General features: G+C 38.9%; 1 protein-coding gene across 6 annotated transcripts; it reads right to left on the reverse strand.

Moving 5' to 3' along the window:
* Nucleotides 1-1,893: 1,893 nt before the first annotated feature.
* DSEL (dermatan sulfate epimerase like) lies at nucleotides 1,894-22,273 on the reverse strand. Of its 6 annotated transcripts, none has more exons than XR_004357101.1 (2): nucleotides 11,278-20,891; nucleotides 1,894-1,904 (listed from the first exon to the last, which is right to left on the reverse strand). XR_004357101.1 is itself a non-coding variant. In XM_032687954.1 (2 exons), exon 2 carries the CDS (start codon nucleotides 19,612-19,614, stop codon nucleotides 15,964-15,966), a length of 3,651 nt encoding a protein of 1,216 aa, XP_032543845.1. In that variant the 5' UTR covers nucleotides 19,615-20,577; nucleotides 22,223-22,273; the 3' UTR covers nucleotides 11,169-15,963. The 6 variants fall into 6 exon arrangements, 5 of the variants coding, with proteins under 5 accessions (XP_032543845.1, XP_032543835.1, XP_032543866.1 ...); XM_032687954.1 differs by lacking the exon at nucleotides 1,894-1,904 and adding an exon at nucleotides 22,223-22,273 and having other exon boundaries at nucleotides 11,169-20,577; XM_032687944.1 differs by lacking the exon at nucleotides 1,894-1,904 and adding an exon at nucleotides 21,241-21,288 and having other exon boundaries at nucleotides 11,169-20,577.
* Nucleotides 22,274-22,577: the final 304 nt, after the last annotated feature.

Here is a 22,577-nt window from a genome sequence, read left to right on the forward strand (position 1 = left end):
CTTTTTTGAATTCAGTATCTTCATTGAAGGCTGAAGGTCATCAAATACATATAGACTGCTGTAATCACCCAGATGATTTATAAATTTGGCAACCGTGTATTCTTCTTGTGCTCTAGAGCGTTTAATTTGTTTGGGATACAGGAGTTTTATGCAAAGAAAAACCAGAGTCTCATTTTGTGATGCCTGGCAAGCTATATATCAGAGGGCCAAAAACTTCAAGTCAATGCCATAACTCAGATTACTCAAGGATCTGTCTTTCATAGCATCATACAGGTCAGAGATTTCTGGATCCTCCTCCTTACCATAATTCTCTTATAACACGCAAAGAGTACATGTGACTAGTCTGTACACATCCAGGGAATGTGGACTAGATGTCTAATATAATTATTTAACAGAATGAACTGCATCCATTGAACCACTTCCTTTGGAAATAGGACTTAAACCTCTAAGCCAAACTGAGAGAAGTTGTACTTAGGTAACTCTAAAAAGTGAATCTTGTCAGGTTTCCACCAAAGTCCACCTAGTGACAAAGCAATTTTTAGAGAGCATATCCTCTATTTTGTATAATCTCCTCCTTCCTATTGACAGACATACAGTTATGTGTTCAGAAACTAGACTGATTTCTTTTCTTTTTGATATATGAAGATTACACCAGATGATCACACAGGATAACAATTCTATCACTACATTCTAAGCAGAAGATGTTCCTTCTCAAAGCATATTCAGATAAAGACATTTTTCCATAGACAAGGTATATAAGCATCTAGTATATTTTACCCATATATCACCTATATACTTGTAACTTTTCTATAAAGAGATAAACACAGACAGGGTTTGCAAATCTTTGCAGTATAACACATTTCTTATTTTCCTGAAGCAAGGTAAGAGCTCTTGAATATTTAAAGAGTTAATTAGATGTTCCTGTACTCTTTTTTGTCTGTTTTCTCTGTGCAGTGCCATGCAAAATTCAGGGATGATTCTACTTCCTGACGTAATGAGCAACATCTCGTGTAGCTTAACAAGCTGGGTAAAAATTTCAGAAGTATACATCTGATTTTGAAGCCCAAGTTGCATCAATGGTCAGAACAGAGAGGTTGCTGCTGCTCTGTCAGTATTTTTATAGGCTTATTAGCTACTCATTCCCTATTTTGTCCTGAAAATTCATCTATTATCTGTGACAAAGTTGAAAACTAGTAGCAAGTTTTGATTCTAAGAAAAAAATAAACTTGATGATGCCTAAATTTGATTGAAGTGTTTATTTGGACACTGTTCTTTGTAAACAGAGGCTTTGCTTTGTAGAGCAGTGTCTGAAGTTTTTTGCTATGACTTGTAAGCACTCAGTTAATATGGTTGTAATTTATTTATAATACTTCTGTGCTTCAAATGCAAACTTCAAAATCTCTCTTGGAGAATCAGACTACAAAGCAGAACTAGTTACAGTTGCAGAAAAAGGCAAGTATCTTTAAAATATGATTAGACAACCAAATTTGACTCATAAGTTATTATCTGTGTTTGCCCCCATCTTCAACACTGTGAACAGGTCTTGTCCTCCTAGTAAAGATAATAACAAAATATCAGAGAAGAGAAGATGATTACAGGAGTGGTATGCTTTTAAGCATAGAATGACTAAGTAAACAAGGACTTTTCAGATTAGAAGAGAGATGACAGGTGCCAGACTGAAAAGAAATGCTAAAAGATGGCACTTAAAATAAGGAATAATTGCCTCGTTGGACTCTTTGCCAGAGGACATAGTGGATTCTAAATTTTACATGGACTCTAGGGAAGACTGAAAAACCTAATGGAAAAGAAATCTATTTAGATTTGCTACATGCATCTAGCTCAGTCCTGAGGCAGGGAAAGCGATCAGAGGAAGAACCCTACTTTTACCTTGTTTGTACTCTTCCCTAAGTGTTCACATATGGCAGCTGCTGGAAACACCACACTGAATTGAATAGTCCTTTGCTCCAACCAAGTACAGCCTTTTTTATCTTCTTATAATCCTAAACTCACTCTTCCTTCCTTTGTATTCAGTGGAAAAGTTATTTTGTCTGCACTGAGTTACATTAGGTGCTTAAACAAATTAATATCTTCACAATACTTGAAATCTTATTTTTTCCTAGCTCATGTCCTAATGGGATAATTTCATTCTGAATGACAAGTCACTGACAGACAATCAGGCATTTCTCCTTAACTCCTCTTTTTTTTTCCCTTTTTTTTTTCTCCTTCTTCAAGCTATTAGTTTGGAGGATAAATGCTAGTAGAAATGTGGTAGCTATGGGACTCCAAAATGTCCAACCCTAATTCATCTATGTTATAGTATATGCTTGAGGAAAAAGTGGGCTAAGATCCATGTCCCTCAGACCTGTAATATCTTCTCTTTTTATCAAATGGGATTGAATTTATAACTGTAGGGATCTCAAAAGTAATCTTCTCATACCCACTCCTCTTGCTGGTGGCCTAATGTTAGCTAGAAAAGACTGGAGGCAAGAGAACTATAAGCTGGCTCATACACATTAAAACAGACATACATTAACTTTAAGAGCCAAAGAAAAACTCTACTGATTTTAAAAACCACTTATTCACTGAGTCTCTGAGGACTGGGTTCTAAAAAGCCAATATGAAATTTGGGCAGAACAGCAAAACACCTGTAATTCTGTTGCATTGTGATTTCTCTAACATCTGCTGCAGAAAACTTGCCAAGAATAAGGAAACCTCACTTTGGACAATTCAACTCAGAATCCTCTTTATAAGGTGACTATCATAAAGAAAGCCTGCAACAGAAGACCAATGTAGCATTACAGCTGACATGGCTACAAATTCAAGAGATAGAAAGGATAGAAAGGATGCCACTGGAAAACATCTAAGCCCTCACATGCAGTTTTATGCAAGTATATCCTTTGCAGTTCCACCTGAAGGTTAGGCTAATTAATTTCTTCTTTTATCTTGCTTGAAAGATCATTTCAAATTAAGTTCAGGGATTTTTATTCACATTATTTTTGTCTATTTGCCTTAGTTGGCTGGTCTTCATATAATATTTTCTAAATAAGTTCTAATCTTGTTGATCTTAACTAGATCTTCTGTTCAGATGGCCTGTACCAAAACACAAGCAGCACTGTGCACTCATGCAGCAGAAAAGGCAGCCAAGGAGTGCCATGCACTTTAAAAGAAAGAAGGAAATGAAACAATTAGGAAAAAAACAAACTCCTACTGCCTTGTCAAACTACTTTACCTTTACTTTCTAACAAATTGGGTGACAATCAACTTTGATGATTCTGATTTAAACCTTTATTTCAATTTCACTTGTGTAGGTTTCAAATTCAAGGATATTATTTTTAAATGAAACTGAATTGAAACCACTGGGGCTTCTTGATTTCACCATTTGAAAGCAGAGCAGGCATCATCCTTTGTTATTGTGCTCTGCAAAAAAAAATAACTCCACTGTTGGCAAGTCTCTTCAGAATGTGACTACATTATCAGATCTGGGACATGTACTGAGTTCCAGGATTTGGGTGCAGGATGTAGCCATGAGATAAGTCTGGACATGTAGATTCAGAGCTCATATAAAAGTACCCTGAAAAGAAACCAGCCCCAGGAATACGCTGCCAGAAGTTCAGCACACAGGTATGGACACAGTCCAAAATATGTGATTTCTCACAAATCCGTAGCAGGTATGCTAAGCAAAAATCCTTTATCATTATGATTTCAGTCAGGTCTTCAAAGAGAGCTGTAAATCTAAAGCTTAGCAACGGCTTGGCCTGTCTTTCAATCTTTTAAACCTCTGTGATCTATTTTGCTATCAATAGGTTTTTCACTATTCAGGTGCCCAAAGCACAGAAATAGTGCCCAGCTAGTTCTTGCACAGCTTTTAGATAAAGATTCAATATCTTTCTTTATTTAATATCAGAGCAGAGACTGCCATACTGCCTTGTAAGAGAACAAAGTAGTAATGTAGTTCAAGTGCCAGTCAGTATTTTCCCTTTGTGTTTTTGATTGCAGGCTGATTACACAACAATAATGGGGGCTTTTATTTATTTATCTAAATGAACAGAAGCCAACACACAGAAAACAGAAGAGGTTAAATCTTTAAAGAGATCTCTTTTCCCGGTTGTAATCAGGCTGTGGACAGAGCTCCTTCTTCAACAGCAGAAGGAAAGGAGGAGGGGCATATGGGGGGAACGTAATGCATTGCACAGGATGAGTTTTACAGTAGCTGTCTTCTGGCTCACCTCCCAAATCTTATGCCACCCTGTCATCAAGATGAAGTCTCTGCCCCACACTTACATTTCTCCTGCAGAAAAAAGGCTATCTAACCTCAGCTGTTGCAGCCCTGCTCAGTGTCATTATCTTCAGTGGTACTATGCCAATTTACAGTGGTAAAGCGACTGGATTTTGAGGATACACATATATGGCTGTTCACCGTTTATTCACAGAAAATAAATAAAACCCCCAATGCATAGAAGACACGTGAAAAAATTGAAAACAAAGAATACAGGTGATGAGTATTAGGATTTTGTTACATAAAATTATTTTTCTACAAACTAGTTTCATAACACTGAAGCAGGAGACCTAGAGATTTTGCAAATGACATCCCAGTTTTAAAGTATTTCATTTGAAATGCTTGGAAATAGAAAGCTCTCATATCCCTCACTCTTAACATTTTGTTTTTAGTAGTTCACAGACATACATATTTTATGTGTCCATTCCTAATGTAAATCTGTGATTTAAAAAAATTAATTAAAACCAAAGCTAACCCTCCAGATGTTACATTCTGAGATCTAATTTGTCATTAAACAAACCACATATGATGCCAGTAATTTTCACTTTTGTAAAAAGTGCTTAATTATAAAATTAAATGAAGCTTCTTTACAGAACCAATTGTGCTATTCTCCTTTGCAGAAACCTGAAATGATAGCCACATTGCACAAGAGCTAACAACTACTATCATTACAAACATTACAGTAGACGATTGTTAACATGCCAAACTTTTGCATCCTTGCAGATGTCTAGATTGTCCAGAACTCTACAAAGTATTCTGATCTTACCCCTTTTTCTCCCTGTTGTTCATCTCAAGCTGCCATTGCCTTTTCATTCACACTACATGCTTCCCTCCTCTCATCCCCACTATCAGCCCAATTCCTTGAACCTGGCCTTGTACATACTATGCCTTGCATTGGCATATTTCACTGGTTCAGAACTAAAATATTAAGGATCTACAATGGTATCTTTCACCAACCTAAGAAATTAAGGGAGGGAGCCTCCAGCCTCCTTAAGACACATGAATGAGGTCACATAACAGCATTTGTTTTGATCAGTATCGGAATCAGTGTCTAGCCTTTGTGCTGACTCCAGCCACAGCTATCAATCTGAACGAGCACCAGAAGCTGTGCAGAAGTCAGTTCTGTCAATTTACTTGTCTGCTCCTGAGTTCTGCTGTGTCATACACTTATAGCTTGATGAGCCAAAATATTGTGTTTCTAACATACCCCCAAAAAATGTGATTCTATATACATTCAGGCAAGAGATATTGCTACATATTGATTAAAACTATTTTTTCTTCTTGACATAGCTTTTGTGTTGGTATCAGGACATCAAAGAACATCCTATCATTTTGTCCTAAAAAGATGATCACATAACAGCAGGATGAGAAGCGATGTTGTGCCTTGGTATTCATAGTTCAAGAGTCAGAGTTCTCATTCTGATATGAAACCCAACTATTTTTGATATACTAATCTCCTGGGTAAAGATCTTAGGCCACTTTTACAATACTTTTGCAGTAAGAATTGAATGGTCCATTGTTGTAACATATAGTCTCTGTGGGTACTGAGTGCAGAACATAAGGAGTGCTCTTGAGTCCAGAGGTAATGTTTAATACAATGTGCTAATTTAAAATACATTAGCACTCTCTGCAGGATCTCTAGAACGTCCATCACCCAGGAAATGTTTCTATTCAACAGAATTACAATGACATAGATTTGAGGTATCACTGAGGATTTCTCTTTGGAGAAGTACACTTGTAACTCAAAGTCAAAAGACATGTAACCAGTACATGTCATTTGCTAAAAACATTTAATATAGTTTAACATTTGCTTATTTAAATTCAACACTCTCTAGTCAATTAAACAAACTTAGATTTCTAATAGGGCTAGTCTTTTCTTCTTTCAGTAAATTTTGTCTCTCTCCAAATTTTGGAGAGGTACAGCTAACAAAATTTACAGGTGAACTTACTTAGATGAGTGAATTTTTATATCAAAATAAAAGCAGAATATTCAAACTTCACTTGTAGATAAGATCTACAAAAATAAAATATGATAAAATATGGTTAAATTAATTTTCCTTTATGTGTTTGCCAGTATTTTCAGTGCTATGAACAGATTTGCCTCAGAGCAAGAAACCTATTAAGCTGCTGGCAATTTTGTCACAGTTGAATTCATGAAGGGTGCAAAAGATACTGCAGATTTGGTTTACCACAGAATTCCAGCTAGGAGCTATTCACAATAATAATGATTACAACTCGGAAGTATATGTATTTTTTTTGGATGAGGGTATTTTTTTTCTTATTTTAAATAAAAAAAGTGTATACAACTATAGCAATAAAGCTGCATCAGAGAAAATAAGGTTAAATTCTTTTTTTTGGTATAAGATGACATTCTGAAGTGTCTTTTGGAGTTTGCAACCACAGTTATATTCTGACTACTTTCTCTAATTTGTGACTTTAAGAAATTCCGATGGATTCCTACATAAAAGGTCTGCAAGTATGATTTCTATTTTTAAAGCAACAGAAAGAAAATATAATGAAACAGTTCATCAAATTTACTCTTGATAAACAAGTATATCTTTCTAAAACAGACAAATAGAAGTCTTATAGCGAAACTACAAAATCAAAAAGAGGAACATAGGATGATCAATCTCAGAAAACTTTCAGCTAAAATGCCACACTAAGAAAAAAACAGAAGTTCTTGATTTGCAAGGAAAGCAAGCCACAACCTAAACATTTCCCAGCAAGCTTCCTATATCAGAGCCTGTTTTAAGTTCTAAATTCAAAAAAAATTATTGTATTTGCTGAGAGTCTTCATCACCTTCAAATCTCTGTGCACTTCACTGCATATATTTTCTGTGTACGACTTAGTTCAACACTATTGACATTGCTTGATTTCCAGCATTTTGACTCTTTCCCAAAATTAGCAGAATTTTAGGAACTGGGTGATATGCATGCACAACATTTATACTACACTAGACTATACCTGATTTTAGACAAAAGGCCAAGAAGTCCCTCACTACAAGAAAAACATTGAGGTGTTGGAGTGTATCCAAAGAAGGGCAATGAAGCTGGTGAAGGGCCTGGAGCACAAGTCTGAGGAGGAGCAGCTGAGGGAGCTGGGGTTGTTTAGTTTGAAGAAAAAAAGGTCGAGGGGGAATTTTATCATACTCTATAACTACGTGAATGGAGGTTGTAGCGAGGTGGGGGTTAGTCACTTCTCCCAAATAACAAATGATAGAACAAGAGGAAATGGCCTCAAGTTGTGTCAGGTAAGGATATTAGCAAAAATTTCTTCACCAAAGCGATTGTCAAGCATTGGAGCAGCCTGCCCAGGGAAGTGCTTGAGTCACAATTCGTGGAGGTATTTAAAAAATGTGAGAGCATGGCACTTGGGGACATGGTTTAATGGTGGACTTGGCAGTGCTGGGTTGGCCTTGATGATTTTAAGGGTCTTTTTCAACCTAAATGATTCTATGACTATACTGCAAATGATTATGTTTAAGGATAAATTGCAAGTGATTCATGGAAGCAGACTGAGATTTGAGCTATTTAAATTCAACTTCCATTACACCCATAGAATCCTCTATAAACCCTATATAAGTTACTGAATTTTAGTCACTAAAATATAGATGCTAATGGAAATTTACCACTTAGACTATGAGATCTTAAAAGTTATGGACAATTTCTCCCACTATAAATAATACATCTCTAATAGTAACAAAAAAATAAATTAAAATGGAGTTACTAAGTGTTCACTGAAAATACAAAATAAAAGTCACTGAGCACAAAAGTAACTGCAAGGCATCTAAATGTGGTTAAAATCACCTTTTCATGAGGTTATTGCATCTGCTTTCAGTTAAAAACTGTTTGTGTATCTAGCTGATTCTGTTTCAGAAATCCAACAAAAGCAATTGTTTTGCAGGATACATTATAGAGCAAAAGTAGTAATAACTTAACAACACACTTAATAGCAGTTTTTCTAACCTGACCCTATAGATTTTTTCTAAACTTCAATAAAATCTAACCATCTTTTTTTTATAAACGATATATTTACATTTAACTTTCAAGGAAATGTAATTTTTTTTTCTTTTCATTTTGCCTGTACCTTTAAATCAAAAAGAAAATTTCACCTATATTAATTTAAGAGGCAGTAAAGTAATGATATATACATTAGCTGTTTAAAACTGTACCTTTAACTTCTAAACTTCTCAAGGGAGATTCTTCAAAGGGTGTTATGAGTCTGTTGCTATGCAGAGCAAACTGAGCTAAATGCAGATGAAGCAGATTGCTGGCAAACACTTCCAACAAACTGTGAACAATGAAAACCAGAAACCTTTGTATATTGTCCAGCCTGGCTCTTTACTAATCAGTTCATGTATTAAGGGTATTAAGGCGTGGCTATTATCAGAGAAAGATGGAATACAAATAAGTAAATTCCTACTCACTGAAATCAACAGGAACATTCATTATGTATTATTTGCAAATGTACCCTGGAGGGATTTAGAGGTACAGACATACATTCACATAACAGCAACTTAAAAAATTCCTAGTATATCAACAAAGCCAGGGTATTTTCACGTAGGCTTGTTCTTTTCTTTCAGGAAATAGAAGAAAATTCATCTTAGCCTAGCCTGCTATTAAAGAGTGTTATAAAGGTTAGTAATTAGGTTGAGGAATAGATGAGGGCTACACTCATACTTTTAAAAGTATGACTGATAGCATTATGTCTATAATACACAAGTTTTCATATCACCTCTATTTTGCTCAGCAACAATGCAGTTCATTCTTTAACATGAAAAATTTATTACTGCAGAAGTAAACCTTTCTTTCAAATGTCACCAAAGGATGCTGGCAGTTGAGAAATCATCAATATTGAATCTATACTCAGCAGGCAAAGCTGCATCTTATAATTGAAAAGCATCCTTTGGTGCCAACAATTGTGTTATAGAGCTACATTGGTTAATAGTTATCCTGTTACAAATTAACACATCTTGGGAATACAAAAGAATAATACCGCTTTGAAGGAAAAAAATCAAAATAAATACAAAGAAAACTTCCTTTTAACTTCTTGTTCCATCAGTACTCATTTGGTATTTTGAAACAATGTTCAGCTGATCTGTTAAAGTGAATAATAAAGTCTATTATTCAGGTATTCACAGTGCATAACATGTCAGCTCATTAAGACCTAAATATTCTAACACACATTTTAAAGTCTGTTCTCCTGAGCAGCTGAATGTTTTGTTTCTCCCGTTTCTCAGTTCATTTCTGTGTACCTATCCTAGTCCTCACCACCCCTGAGATTATGTTCCTTGAAATCAAGTGGCAGCTGTAGGATGTAATTTATGAAGAGAACAGACTCGAAGATCCTAAAATACAGAAGAAGGTTCAAAAAGTAACAAAATTAACATTTCAAACTAAGATTCAGAAAACATGGGAAAAAAGTCTATTTCCAGGCAAGCTGTAGGAAGAAAACACAAAAAGGTTTTAAAAAAAGTCCAACGAAAATGTAAGCAATTGCTCTCTTAGAAAAGTAATTGAGAAGGAAAATAATACTGGATTTCACAGATACAGGTATGCATTAATTATCTCTGACAGTCCACCTTTTATCATGCTCTTGGTATTAGTTTCCTCTCAGTTTTGTACATAGCATTTATTCCCTGTGAACAACCTTTCAGAAAACAGCTGGAGACAAATAGCGTCAAAGAATTTGCAATAGATAGCAGCATTTTTTTACAACACACCTTGTTGTTCCTATCATAATGGGTATTTTCCATGCAACTTTCTCAAAAGCCAAAGTTGGGTTCAAGAATCAGAAGGCCAAAAAAAATTTACCTGTGAGAGTACAGTGACCTAGGATGACCTAAAAAGCAAAAGCACATGCTGCACAATCATTCAGCAGTCACTAACAGGGGTAACACAGGGCTAACACTCTCCAGAAAAAGAAAACCAAAATCACACACAACAACCAAACAAAAAACCCCAAAACCAAACGAGAAAAAAACCACCAAATCCCAAAAAAACAAAACTCAACATTAAATCTATTTCATAATTAAATATCACATAAAAAAGACTTAAAAACATGCAAACTTTTGCTTTACAACATGCTGTAGTTCACAGGAGAGATAAAATCAGGTCTTATTCTTGCTATGTTTAAGGTATATCCCAAGCATATTCTTCTAAATTAAATAATAAAAAAAAAATCAGTTAAACCTGCAAAACTCTGCTGCAGAACACTAGACGCAACTGAGATGCACCTGCAGTTGGTTATAGATCTTTGCAGCAATAAGGATGCTGAACTACCTGTGCCTCTGGATCTGATAGATGCTACCTGTGCCAGCAAACATTCAGCAAAAGAGATGCAGAGGGCTTCAGTTATTCCAGACATCTTGATTATGAGTCTTAAAAAAAAATAAATTAAACACACTAGAGAACATCCGTGGTCACTGCAACTTGCTTACCTACACTTAAATTTAAGAATATTCTCTAGGCCAACTATGAGTCTCTGAAAAAAATTCCAGGGTGTAGTTCCGGAACTAGAAGAGGCACTATTCTAAATACACAGTTTGCATATAGCTACGTGTTTATAGACTAAGAGACTTCAAAATTATGGATTGAACCAGCTGTCCCAAGAACTGAATGGGAAATCACCCTTTCTGTTCTAGGAATATAGCTATTTTGTGGTCTTTCACTTAACACCAAATGTACTTACTGTGGATCCAAGGGCAGACAAATCAGGTCTTGCTATCAATACTTTCTCAAAAGTTACAGTGGTTTCCATATTCAAAACAAACAAAAACAGATGTATTTTTTAATTTTAAATACATACACTTGACCATATCACAAAGTTTTGTGATATCCTAAGTGGTGAAATAATTTTGGGGAAAAAAAAAAAAAGAATAACACAAATGTATTATTTTACTAACAACAGCTTTATTTTATGCAGGATGTTTCACAAAATTTTGTTTGGACAGTGTATGCACTGGAACTGCTCAGACACAGAAACTACTTACATGTAAGACCATACACATATAAATCTAGATTCACCCTACCTCATTTGAAATCTGTCAGTGGGTATCTAAAATAAGAGTTCCATCACTCTTGGCTTTTGAGTATTTAAAAAGAGGGAAGCAATATCTGATTTACCTTTGAAGGCAGCATTTGCTTTCCATTGATTCTAGGGTGACAAAACTCCTTATTTAGGTATGAAAGTTAAATTACCTAATGTGAAATAGATTATTTCAGGTCATGTTCATAAACTCCACAATATCTTTCTAAGTAAAGGCAGTAAACAAAGTGTTGAATTTATACCAGCATAAATTTAGAGCCTTTCAGAAATTATTCTGTTATAGACAACTGTGAATGAAATCAGACTGTCCTTGTTTTCCTTCATCACATATAACTCTCAGTATATTGTCAGCCCAAAAGATGTATACTTTAATTTAAAACAGTATCATTTCAGCAACATGAAATAGCATTTTCCCATTATTAAGAGAGACAGCATGAGATTACCCATCCACATCCTTTATGAGAATAGTGTTGATCACATATCAGAAAATTTCTCTTAACTGAAGAAAATCAAAGTTCTGACATTTGAAAATTGTACTTTTTAGATTATTTTGATTATCTCTTTGTTTCTACACCTCCTTTTGTGAGCGTATAAATTTATCAGACAGCCTACAGGTAGTTTTGATTAGAGTATAGAGCAATTTTATTTTTTTACATTATTAAAATACATTTCCTTTTGTCATCAAATAACAAAAATGGTAATCTTTCATGATCATTTGAGGTATTTGCTTCCTTTAATTTCTTCTGTTTTGGAATATTCAAGCTAACTAGTTGATAATAGTTTGATGACAGTAGATGATAGTATTTTGTTCCTGTTTAAATCGATAGCACAACTTTAACTGAGATCAGCGTGGTATCATTCCACTTATGTTCCAAATCTGAGCAGTTCTCAAATTACAGTTTTGACTCATAATTCAGAATCAATAATATTCCACAATATGGAAATATGGAATTTGAGACTGTGTCTCCAGACAGACTCTTCACTTGGAAGACAGCCCATCCATTATGCAATTTAAACAAAGGTTTCAGTCTGAACCGAAGCTAAAGGGGAGTCTAGAGAAAGGAATGAAAGCTTATGTTGCTCTGATCACTCTGATCACAGAACTGTTAAGATCCAGTACTCATCCTCTTGAAGAAAATTTGTGTAAATAAAAAGAAATAATTTTGATAAATTACTAAGTCACCTAAAGAAATATCACAGTTTCTAATTACAAAACATTACAACACATGGAACCCAGCATATGGGCCACTTGTAAAAGGGGTAACTTTTTTAACTTATAGAAATATTGAGATCACGTTTTCATCCTTAATCTTGAACTATACACTTCAAATGTTTTTAGGAAACGCAGTATTATATTCCAGTTAATGTATGTTTATGTTCATCAAATAAATAGTGTCTCTAATAATGGAAATAACTGATAGGATAGACAGAAGTCTGCTAGTAGTCATATCATTTTTTCAACAGCAAGTGAAACAAATAAAAAAAAATTCTGACCCATGACTGCAGCTTTACAAATCAGTTAACAAAAACTTTATAGAACTGGAAAAGAAATTTTTGTTTAAGTTCCATTTTAACACTATCAGAATGGTATTACATCATGAGTTGTGCTATATATTTTACATAATTGAGGATCTTGTACAGAAATTAAACTACAGATCTGGCAAATTAACTGTTCAAACATAAATTTGATGAGGACTGCATGCCAATTGTGTGTTAAGAGGGTGAAAGGGACAAATCTGACCATGATACTGAGGCTCATCTACACAGATGTTGCTCTAGCAAAAAGCCTATTGGGAGCAATAGAGGCATTTAGATGTGCTCAGAGACTATAGATTTAAGCTATTTGATAGAACTCTGAATGCCAAGACCTATGTGCGTCTCCCCAGGGCCAATGTCACTTAGTTACAAATCAAGTAAATAACTGACATATTTTCCTTGGTGTTTATTTTTCTTATGCTTCCAAATATGATTCAGAGATAAGCATTTAAATTAAGCCTGCCTTTTTAAAAAAATACATCAAAATCTTAGCTGTGTCATAATTGGACAATTCAAACCACAATATAGTACAAATAAGTATCAACATTTAACAGAAGTAGAAAAAGGAAGCAAAGTTAAGATAAAGTACTTAGACTAGTTTTCATAAGCAGAACACTTTTCAATACAATGTACCTAAACAGGCATGCTTTTCAAAAAGGTCAAACAATTCTCAAAGTTTACTGACAGTCTTAAACACTACTATATGGAGAAAGGGGAGGTTAATGTCTGTGTCTATGTGGTGACCATTCTTCCTCTGGATTCTAGTGACAAGAGAATAACTCTGTATACCCACAAATCTTACCTTCAATTGCCCTAAAACATCTGAGAGAGCAAAGCCTTTTTATTTGTTTTGGTTTAGAGTGTAAATCGTGGAAATAGAAGGCGAATGCTGAAATTTATTCCATCAAGTACAAACTGAACAGACATCAGTACTTTTTTTTTTAACATACAATCAAAAATGGCTTCAGAGAGAAGTCAGTTTGAGAGAATGATACTTGATTCACTAAAATATCAATGTATATTTACCTGTTTAACATTTCTTTTAACATGGCACTCTACCTAGCCAAGGGTGAAACACAGGTCTGAAGGGGAAAATACAACTACCTCTAGTAAAGGACAGGTAAGTTATTGTAAGTGAGACCACAGATTATCAATAGCTTTATCATGGTAGAGACCTCTTTTCGCATATTAATGGCTGCCTGAGAAAGAGCTATTTTTATCTAGGTCATAATGAAATATCCCAATGTGCTCCAAAGGATGTGAAATGTACATATGGGAGGGACAAAACAGTGGAGTAAGACAGGGACATAATACCAAGATTAGAAGAAAAGACAAGAACTTCTATACACTAAAAATTAGCAAGGGTACCTGTAATCTGTACGAAGAAACTCACTGCACTTTTGACATTGCCTAATGTTTACCACCCAAATAAACAGCACTTACACGCATATTTCAATACAATAAGCCAAAGCTCTGATTCCAGCTCCCACAAACCGAAGCACATTTCAAGACAATTCCATTTGTAATGAAAAACAAACGGTAAAGGAAATAGATGGCTCTTTGTGATCTGATTTACAGATCTGCAGACATTTACAATATGCATGCATTTCCAGGGAATACTGAGCAAGTTAAATTGGGAAATGGGAAATTTTTTTCTTAATGGACATGCGAAACAAAAGAGTGCGACTCAAGAAGAAAATAAGCTGTGACAAATACATGTCTATCCTATCAGGCCTATCTGTTTCCAAAGCAAAATCATAGTACAGCATCATGTTAAAGAAACACCAATCATTATAAAAATCAGACAACTTTGGAAATAGTTTACTGCAGGGAAACATCACTCAAATGTGAGGTGGCTTAGGGACAGGTGATTTTCAGATCTCTACCCTTGCTGAAAGAAGACCTGAGGTTAGCAATGGCTGTCCTTCAGAAATTCATTATACAGACAAGTAAAACACCCCTCAGCAACACAGACCTGTCTGAGGTCTTCTAAATCTCAGACAGCCATTTTATGCAAACAGCAACAAGCCATGGCCAATGACATCAAATATTTGCACTGGTCCCAGGGAAATTACGCACAAGAATCACCAGAGAAACGTGTTACAACAAAGAAGGATGGAAGAGTCTCACTCAAAAAGAGAAAATCCGTGCAGAACCTCTCAGACAAGAAGTACAGGAAAAAGCAGTGAAAGAAGCCAATATGTTAATAACCTTCAAAATTAGGTTATGTTGAGGCAGGTCAAAACTACACAAAATCTTCTCCAAATTTAACTACTCATTTGGGGAATCTTGCTAGTTTCTTAGATTTTGTCCCATTTCTTTTTCTCCAGACAGTTTACTTCAGGCTCACAAAGGGTACGACATTATCAGGCATAGAGAATTAAGTCTTCTCTTTCATCAAACTTCAAAACCCAGTTTAAGTACCACATCCCTGAGCTGAAGGAACCATATCCTACAATGAGATTTCATATCCACATCAATTTCAATCCCAGGCCTCTCTGCTCAGTCTGTAAATAAGGAACTAGATTTACTCAAATGTTCTGTTTCTTCCTGCTGAAGGGATGCTGAACAACCTTAAATCTTAGCTTATGTTTATTTTGCACCACTATAGTGACCAGTGAGACACAGACAGAATGCATCAGTAAACCTGTCCAAGGGCGCCAATTATCACCACTGGGAACAAGACCAGTTTAACAAGAATAATTTCATATAAGCCATCATACAATTATAAAATGATAAGTACTTTCAGGAACTAACCACTTGGGCTGGAACCAGACTGGTGAGCTGGAGGTGAAAAGCTCTCTGTTCTATTACTAATCCCCTGAGCTATAGAGGCCCCAGATGGTAGTTCTGCAAAGGTTCACACAGCTTTTTTTGAAAGGCAGCAAAAGTAGGTACAATTTCTTTTTAAAGAAAAACAAATCAAAACAAAACAAACAAAAAATCCTCCACAGTTTCATGAACAGTTACTTTTTTCTTAAAATAATCTCTCTGAAAGTAGCAGACTGTACACATTTTACAAGAATAAACAAACTTCTATAGTATTTATCCACAAACTGGGAGTCAGAGATCATTAGTGCAAATTTCTGCTGACCAGCAGCATTTATTCTATAAACTTTGGGTATCCTAAGTGGTCCATCAGCGAATAACAGATATCCTCAACTTGTCTAATCTCTTCACGTGGCATGTTTTTTTTCCAGGCATGAATGCTACTTGGTGAAATTTCCCCTTCATAAGGAAGATAGAAAAGACTGGTGGAGGTGGCAAATAATATTTGGTTTAAGCTAGCAGGAGGAAGAGGAATACCAAGAAAGGCAAAAATTGTTTCAGCCGTCTTCTGAGGAAAGTTCACAATATCTTCAAACTTGATCAGCTGATAATTTGTTGGGAGTAAGTCCCCATTTATTCTCATTGCTGCTGCTGTGTTTGCTAGCCATAAATAGGACAACACAGAAATAGGATTTGAATTAGAATTTGAAAATTCTTTTCTCAGTGGTTCATATTCGGAGGCATAGCCTTCATTTAAACTACATTTTTCTTTACCATTCTCCCCTTTAAACATCGCAGCCAAGTGTTGTGGAACATTTTTCAAGGAGTAAAGGCTTGGCTTATTTTTGTACAACATTGAATAGACCCATGCCCGTGGGTCCCTCACTACATATAAAGCTTTCATTGATGGTCCTAGGATTTCCCGAAAGAAGGGAAGCTTTAATGTCCAGCTCCCACTGCTTAAACTAAGCACAGGTCGTGCATTAGGATAATAGATGAGATGTCTTCTCAGTTCCCTGATATATTCAGCATCTTTTTCTTGACTCCCTCTTGCCCTGCTTCTTTGTTCTGACAGGGATTCTCTCTTTCTGGATCTTTTCTTTTTGTCCTTGCTTAATGCAGAATGCTGAGCAATTTTACTTCTGCTAGCTTCATACAAATGAATGTTTTGTAAATGCAACTTTGTATCTCGAACTAGAGACTGGAGCCACCCTTGGATAAGACGAAAATTACCACTCTGAACATCAGAAACCTTCCATTCACATGGATCTACAAAGGAATCAATTTCAAATTCAGTCTCAGGAATTTCAAGATAGGGTGTAGGTATTCTAATGTATAAAAAGTCACTGGTATTGAAAAACAGCTGTTTTAAAATTTCTGCACCAGAAGTGGGAAGTGAAGTAATGATAACATCTGGTAAAACAACGGGGTTTCCTTCTAATTGTTTGGCTTTATTGCCTTTATCGTGTTCTAGCCTTACCATGTCACTGCTCCATTTTGCACAGATGGGCTGAGTACACATGCTCCACACATCCACCAATTCAATAAGCCACAGTGTGACAACCAGTATCAGAATCCAACGCAACATTTTACCAAAGGATATGTAAAATCGCCACTGAAAAGCCAATATGACCAAACTGACACCCAAAATTAACCCTGCGATTATGTTCACTTTGAATCCAAATGGGAAAACCACTCTATTATTTTTTATCTCTTTTTTCACAGATTCAGTACCGACACCAAACTTGGTCACTTTATTTTCATGAATTACTTTGGCAAAACCACCAAATCCCAAGTAATCGAACCTCGCCTTTAAATTCTGATACTCCGTCACAACAGAGATGGTATTTTCAGTGTGGTTGACACTGAGTGAAATCTGAAATCCAGATTTTGCATTATCTATGAGTCTACAGTCAGAAACATTGACATACGGGCCATAGAAAAGGTAAACAATCCTTGTAAGCGTATTTTTCATTGGAAAGGTAACATTTACAAACTGGGTCCATCGCTTTTTGAATTCAGCTGCTTGTTCAGCTTCCTGTATCCTAGCAACAGGGCTACTCCCACGATGATCAAACCAAAACATCTTGTAGTGGGCATCCCACACATCCATCATAGCTCCATTGTACTTGTTCTTAAACTTATAGGGTACGTACTTAAAATCAATGTCAAGATTATGAAAAAAGGCACTGACAGAATTAACAGGAGAGTCCTCCTCCTTCTCAATATGGTCTACTACTAACAGTGTCTGAGAATTTAAGAGCAGCAAAACGCGATATACGCTTTTCAGTTTCATTGCTGATGTGTAAGCAGATACTGCCTCACCACTCACAAACATCATGTCTCCAGCCTGGGAGGCTGTTATAATTTCTCCAGTTGAGTCTCCAACCTCATCACCAATCCACTTTAGCCACTGGGCACATTCACCAAGCTGTCCTTCCCAAGGTTGGTTGCACTGGCTAGTAGGAGATGGAGCGAAGACCAAGACATTGTTTAGGTGGCTGAGTTTAGGTCCATAAAGAGCCTCAGATACAAACACCTGTCCATTGGGAGCAAAAGTGAAAGAGTTCTGATCAGGATGTTCATGTCCTGGATTGAAACTTCTCCACCCATCAATCCAGGTATAGGGTTGAAAGTGAACGATATCATAGACAGCACGTCCACCGAGTTTTCCAGACTTAAAGGACACAAAGGTGTTTGTCTGACTGTTTGGCAATCCAGCCCCGTAAGTAACAACTCCCCAGTTAGGAAATACATGCATTTTAGCAGTACCATAGTCAGGAGGAGGCTGAGGAGTGATTTCAGCAGCATACCATATAAATTCAGTATGTAATGTGCTCCATCTCTGTGCAGTGGATGGCACCATTGGCCCATCTTTGGGTCTGTGTTTTCTAATCTGTTGTGCCAGCCAGTTGCCGGCTCCATTCTTCATTATAAACTTATCCAAGAAAACCAGTTGGCTCTCAGGACCATAAAACCAGTTGTAATTAGAATCCGCTACGCCCACAGTCCTCTGAAAGCCTGGTAACAGGGTGGCATAGTAAAACCAAAAGTGCATTTTGAGCCAGTTATTCTCCAAGTTGTTAATACCAAAGTGGCGCTGGGCCAGGAAAACATACTGGGTTACTGACTTGGCTGTGTAACTCCCATAAGCTACTCCTTCATCTAGAGACCCATCTACAATATGATTGAGCAGAAACATGGTTTTCTCCATCACATCAACAACAGTGTGTTTCCAAATATTTGCCCGAGATCCTTTGTCCACTCCTGCAACCAAAGCCCCAATAAGCAAAGCAAGCATATTGGTTGCCTGGTGATTATGGAGAAGCTGCTTTCCCCAGGAACGAACCTTGGAGTACTCATACATTTCCTTGCTTACAGACCATATCTTCTCCAGATATTTTTGCCTTCTCTCATTTTCCAGTGAATTATACAAGAAGTCAAAAGCAGTGGCAAATCCTGTTAGGGAGTGACCAAGTGGCACTTCATCTCCAGGTGCATTCTCAACCAACCAGTTTTTGTAGCCAGCCATTCTATCCATATATTCTATGGCAAAATCAAACGCAGCTTTATCTTCGGGGCACAGCAAACAATAAAATGCTAGAGGTGGCAGATTGTTACCATAAATCTCATTCCACTTCGCAGCAAAATCAGCGTACTTGGGTGGAGGTAGATAGTATAAAGGGTTGGAGAGCATAACCATCACGGCACTTCTGATGACTCTAAAGAGATGCAAATGGCTTGTGTGAGCCTTCTGCCTCAGTGCTTGAACATCTTGAGGGTCGAAATACAAGCTTGGATGAAGGACTGTTTTTTTCAGCTTCTGCTCAGCACTAAGGCCTTCAAGTTGCTGTTTTTCATATTGATCTACATTTTCTATGAAAGTCACCCAGTCAGAGTAATTGCTTACAGATTCTTCAAAAGCGAAGACATCAAACATCATTAACACTAGAAATAAAGTATGCCCCGCGAACATCAGAGCCATGATCCATTAGGCAGCTCCTCTTCCCCAGACATGCATTTCCTTACAAAACACAATGTCCAGATATCAAAATTTCATCCAGTTAGTAAAAACTCTAATATCTTAAGGCATATTTTTAAGAGAAAAGATTTAGTGTACACTGTGCATTATAACAGAGGCTCAGACTACTTGCAATCTGAGACACAACATTGAAACGTCAAGGCTCTTGAAAACTTAAATCTCAGGTGCCTTGTCTGTTCACACTTTTCTCAAACACAACACAACATAAACACTAAAATTAGGTTAAAAATAAAATCTCTAAGATATGAATATAAAACACAGGTCAATACTGCACAGCACAGAGTGGAACACTATCTCTTGATAACTTGAAAAACTTCACCTGAAAAAAGGAATCAGAGTCATAGGCTTGCTTTTTTAAAAAGCTTTCAATCAGGTCAGATTCCACTTTTAGAATTGACAAAAACCCCACTGATCAAAAAATGATGCAATTTATTCAAAACAGTGTGTTATATTTGATAAAATAGGGAATTTACAGCACTTGGAAAACAGACTCCAAAACTGAAATTACTGTCTTCAGTTTTCGCTTTATCTCAATTTCCATACACATTCTTTCCATCTTTCTCTTTTGGGATTCATGGAGGGGCAAGAAGGAAAACAATCATAGAAAGAATCAACATAGATCCTCCATTAGATCCTTTGGATGAAACTGCAGTGCTTTTGACCACTATTCTTCTCTGTTTGTGAAAAGTGCATCTGAATTAACAGTCACAGAGTACTGACATATTTTCAAGTCTTCTTTCACCTTATCTTCAGCCAGTGATGCCCAAATCTGGCCTCAATGATTCAAAAAAATCCTGCTCCTTCCATTATGATGCAAAAGGAAAACATGTGAAAAGGCAGAAAGCCAGTACTTTCTTGTCAAAAGAGCAGTTTCAGGTTTCCTTCCACTTGGCATGTTGGTTCTTTCTGTGGAAACAGAAACAAAAGTTCTCTGAAGCTGTGCAGGTGTCAGAACATATCTGAAGTACTTTGACCAGCAAAGTGCTGCTACCTTTCTAAGAAAGATGAGTTAATTCACCTTTCCTTTTCCAGAAATTAATAAACAAATTAATAAATAAGAGCATTTTCGAAGTTCCACAAAATTCATCCTTGGCAAAAGAGCAATTCGGATTCACCTTTTCCTGCGTGAACAAGAGGTCTCGGGGCATCTTTTGCCGTTATGCTACCAGGAGCTACCCGAGAAAATAAATGCGACCGCACGCCACCAAAATTCAACAGAGCTCAGATTAAAAACAAAATGAAGAACTATAGGGGTATGCAAACCACGCGAGTGGCCGTGCCGCCGAAAGGACGGCGGCAGGAGGGAGCCCGGGCAGCCCGACCCTCAGTGGCCGCCCCCGGGCCGCCCCCGCCCCCGCGGGCCCCGCACGGAGCCCGCCCGCGCCCCTGCCCGCGACCACCAGGGGGCGCCCCCCCGCCGCCGCTGCCGCCGCCTCCGCGCCCGCCCCGGGGCCGCACAACTTGCACAAGTTTCGGGGCGGACCCGCGGGCGCGCCCCGCGCTCCCCGCCCCGACCGGGCACCGCCGGCCCTTCGCTCCCGGCGCCCCCCAAGCGCAACCCCGTCTTACCGCGGCGGGTCCCGGGCGGCTCCCGCGGGGCTCGGCCCCGACCGGCGCGGCCCGGGGCGCGGGGCAAGCCCCGGCTGGGGGCTGCGGGTGGCGGCCGCCGCGCGGGCCCCGCTCGGCTGGGCCGGGCTGGGCTGCGCTGGGTTCCGGCCCCTTCTGCGCTGCCGCTACTTTCCCCTTTCCGGGCTGGCCGCAACTTCGGGTCCCTGCCCTCCGCCGGCGGCTCCCAGGAGTTGATGGAGGGGGAGATGCGGCGCCGGGTGCCCAGCGACGGGCACGGACAGCCAGGCAAACTCGCGGGGATGTCGCTACGGAGGGGCGGGGAGGGAAGGGAGGAGGGAGGGAGGCGGGGAGGCGGCGGCGGGGGTTGGCAGAGCCGCCCCCGGCGGAACGGGGATGTGCCGATCCTCCGCGCCGTGCTCGGTTGCCGGTCCCGCCGCCGCTCCCGGCGGCTCCTCTTCCCTGCGGCTGCGTGAGCCGCCGCTGCTCCCGGCGCCGAGCCCGGCCCCGCTCCCGGCGGCGGATGCCACCGCCGCCCCTGCGCCCAGAGCTCGGCGGGGGCGCCCGGGGGCAGGGCCGGGGCTGGGGGGCCGCGCCCGGGAGCGGCGGAGGCGGCGGGGGGAGGCCGGAGCCCGCGGGGACCCGGTGCAGCGGGTCCCGGCGCGGGGAGCGGCGAGCAGAGGCGGGTATGAGGGAGCTGGTGAAAGAAAAGCTGCCGCGGTGGGACGCCTCCGCTGACCGGCTCCCGCGGCTCCCGGCCGGGGCACTGCCAGGGATGGGCACGGCGGCGACCCGGGGACCGGCGAGCAGGGCAGGGCTGGGCTGGGCTGGGCTGGGCTGGGCTGGTCAGGGCGACAGGAGCCGCCGCTCCTGTGGGTGACAACTTTGTGAGCGCGGAATAACTACCTAATAGTGCCGGTGTCTCAGGAACCACGGGGATGAGCAGCATTTGCTTTTTGGAGCGGTCCCACTTCTTCATAACTACCTTCCTGCGCAGGCACTTTGTCTTGTGCAGTGCACTGAAATGATTCTCATTCAGCTTTAGCTGTAGGCTTCTGAAGTAACTATAAAACCGTAATGAGGTGTAAAATCCTCTGCCCCTCGACTCGGTCACGGTCAGTGATGCGGTGAAGGGCCAGAAGGAAATGGTGGCCTGCCCGCCTGATGCTGAAGTTCACCCGCGAAATCCGAGAGGTATAACGCCGTTCTCGTCTTTGAATCACAATTTGAATTGCCGGTGAGGACTTTCAGAGCCTGATTTTGTAACATGATGTGATACCAAGCTGTTCTTTGGTAGAAAAAGAGTGAGAGATTTTGGATATGTTACCACTTACTATATT

Source organism: Chiroxiphia lanceolata, chromosome 1, assembly GCF_009829145.1.
Source record: "Chiroxiphia lanceolata isolate bChiLan1 chromosome 1, bChiLan1.pri, whole genome shotgun sequence".
NCBI classification, from domain to species: Eukaryota; Metazoa; Chordata; class Aves; order Passeriformes; family Pipridae; genus Chiroxiphia; species Chiroxiphia lanceolata.

Excerpts from the sequence above, each read along its gene's own strand:
- DSEL (XM_032687954.1), bottom strand. The coding sequence starts at position 19,614 with ATGGCTCTGATGTTCGCGGGGCATACTTTATTTCTAGTGTTAATGATG.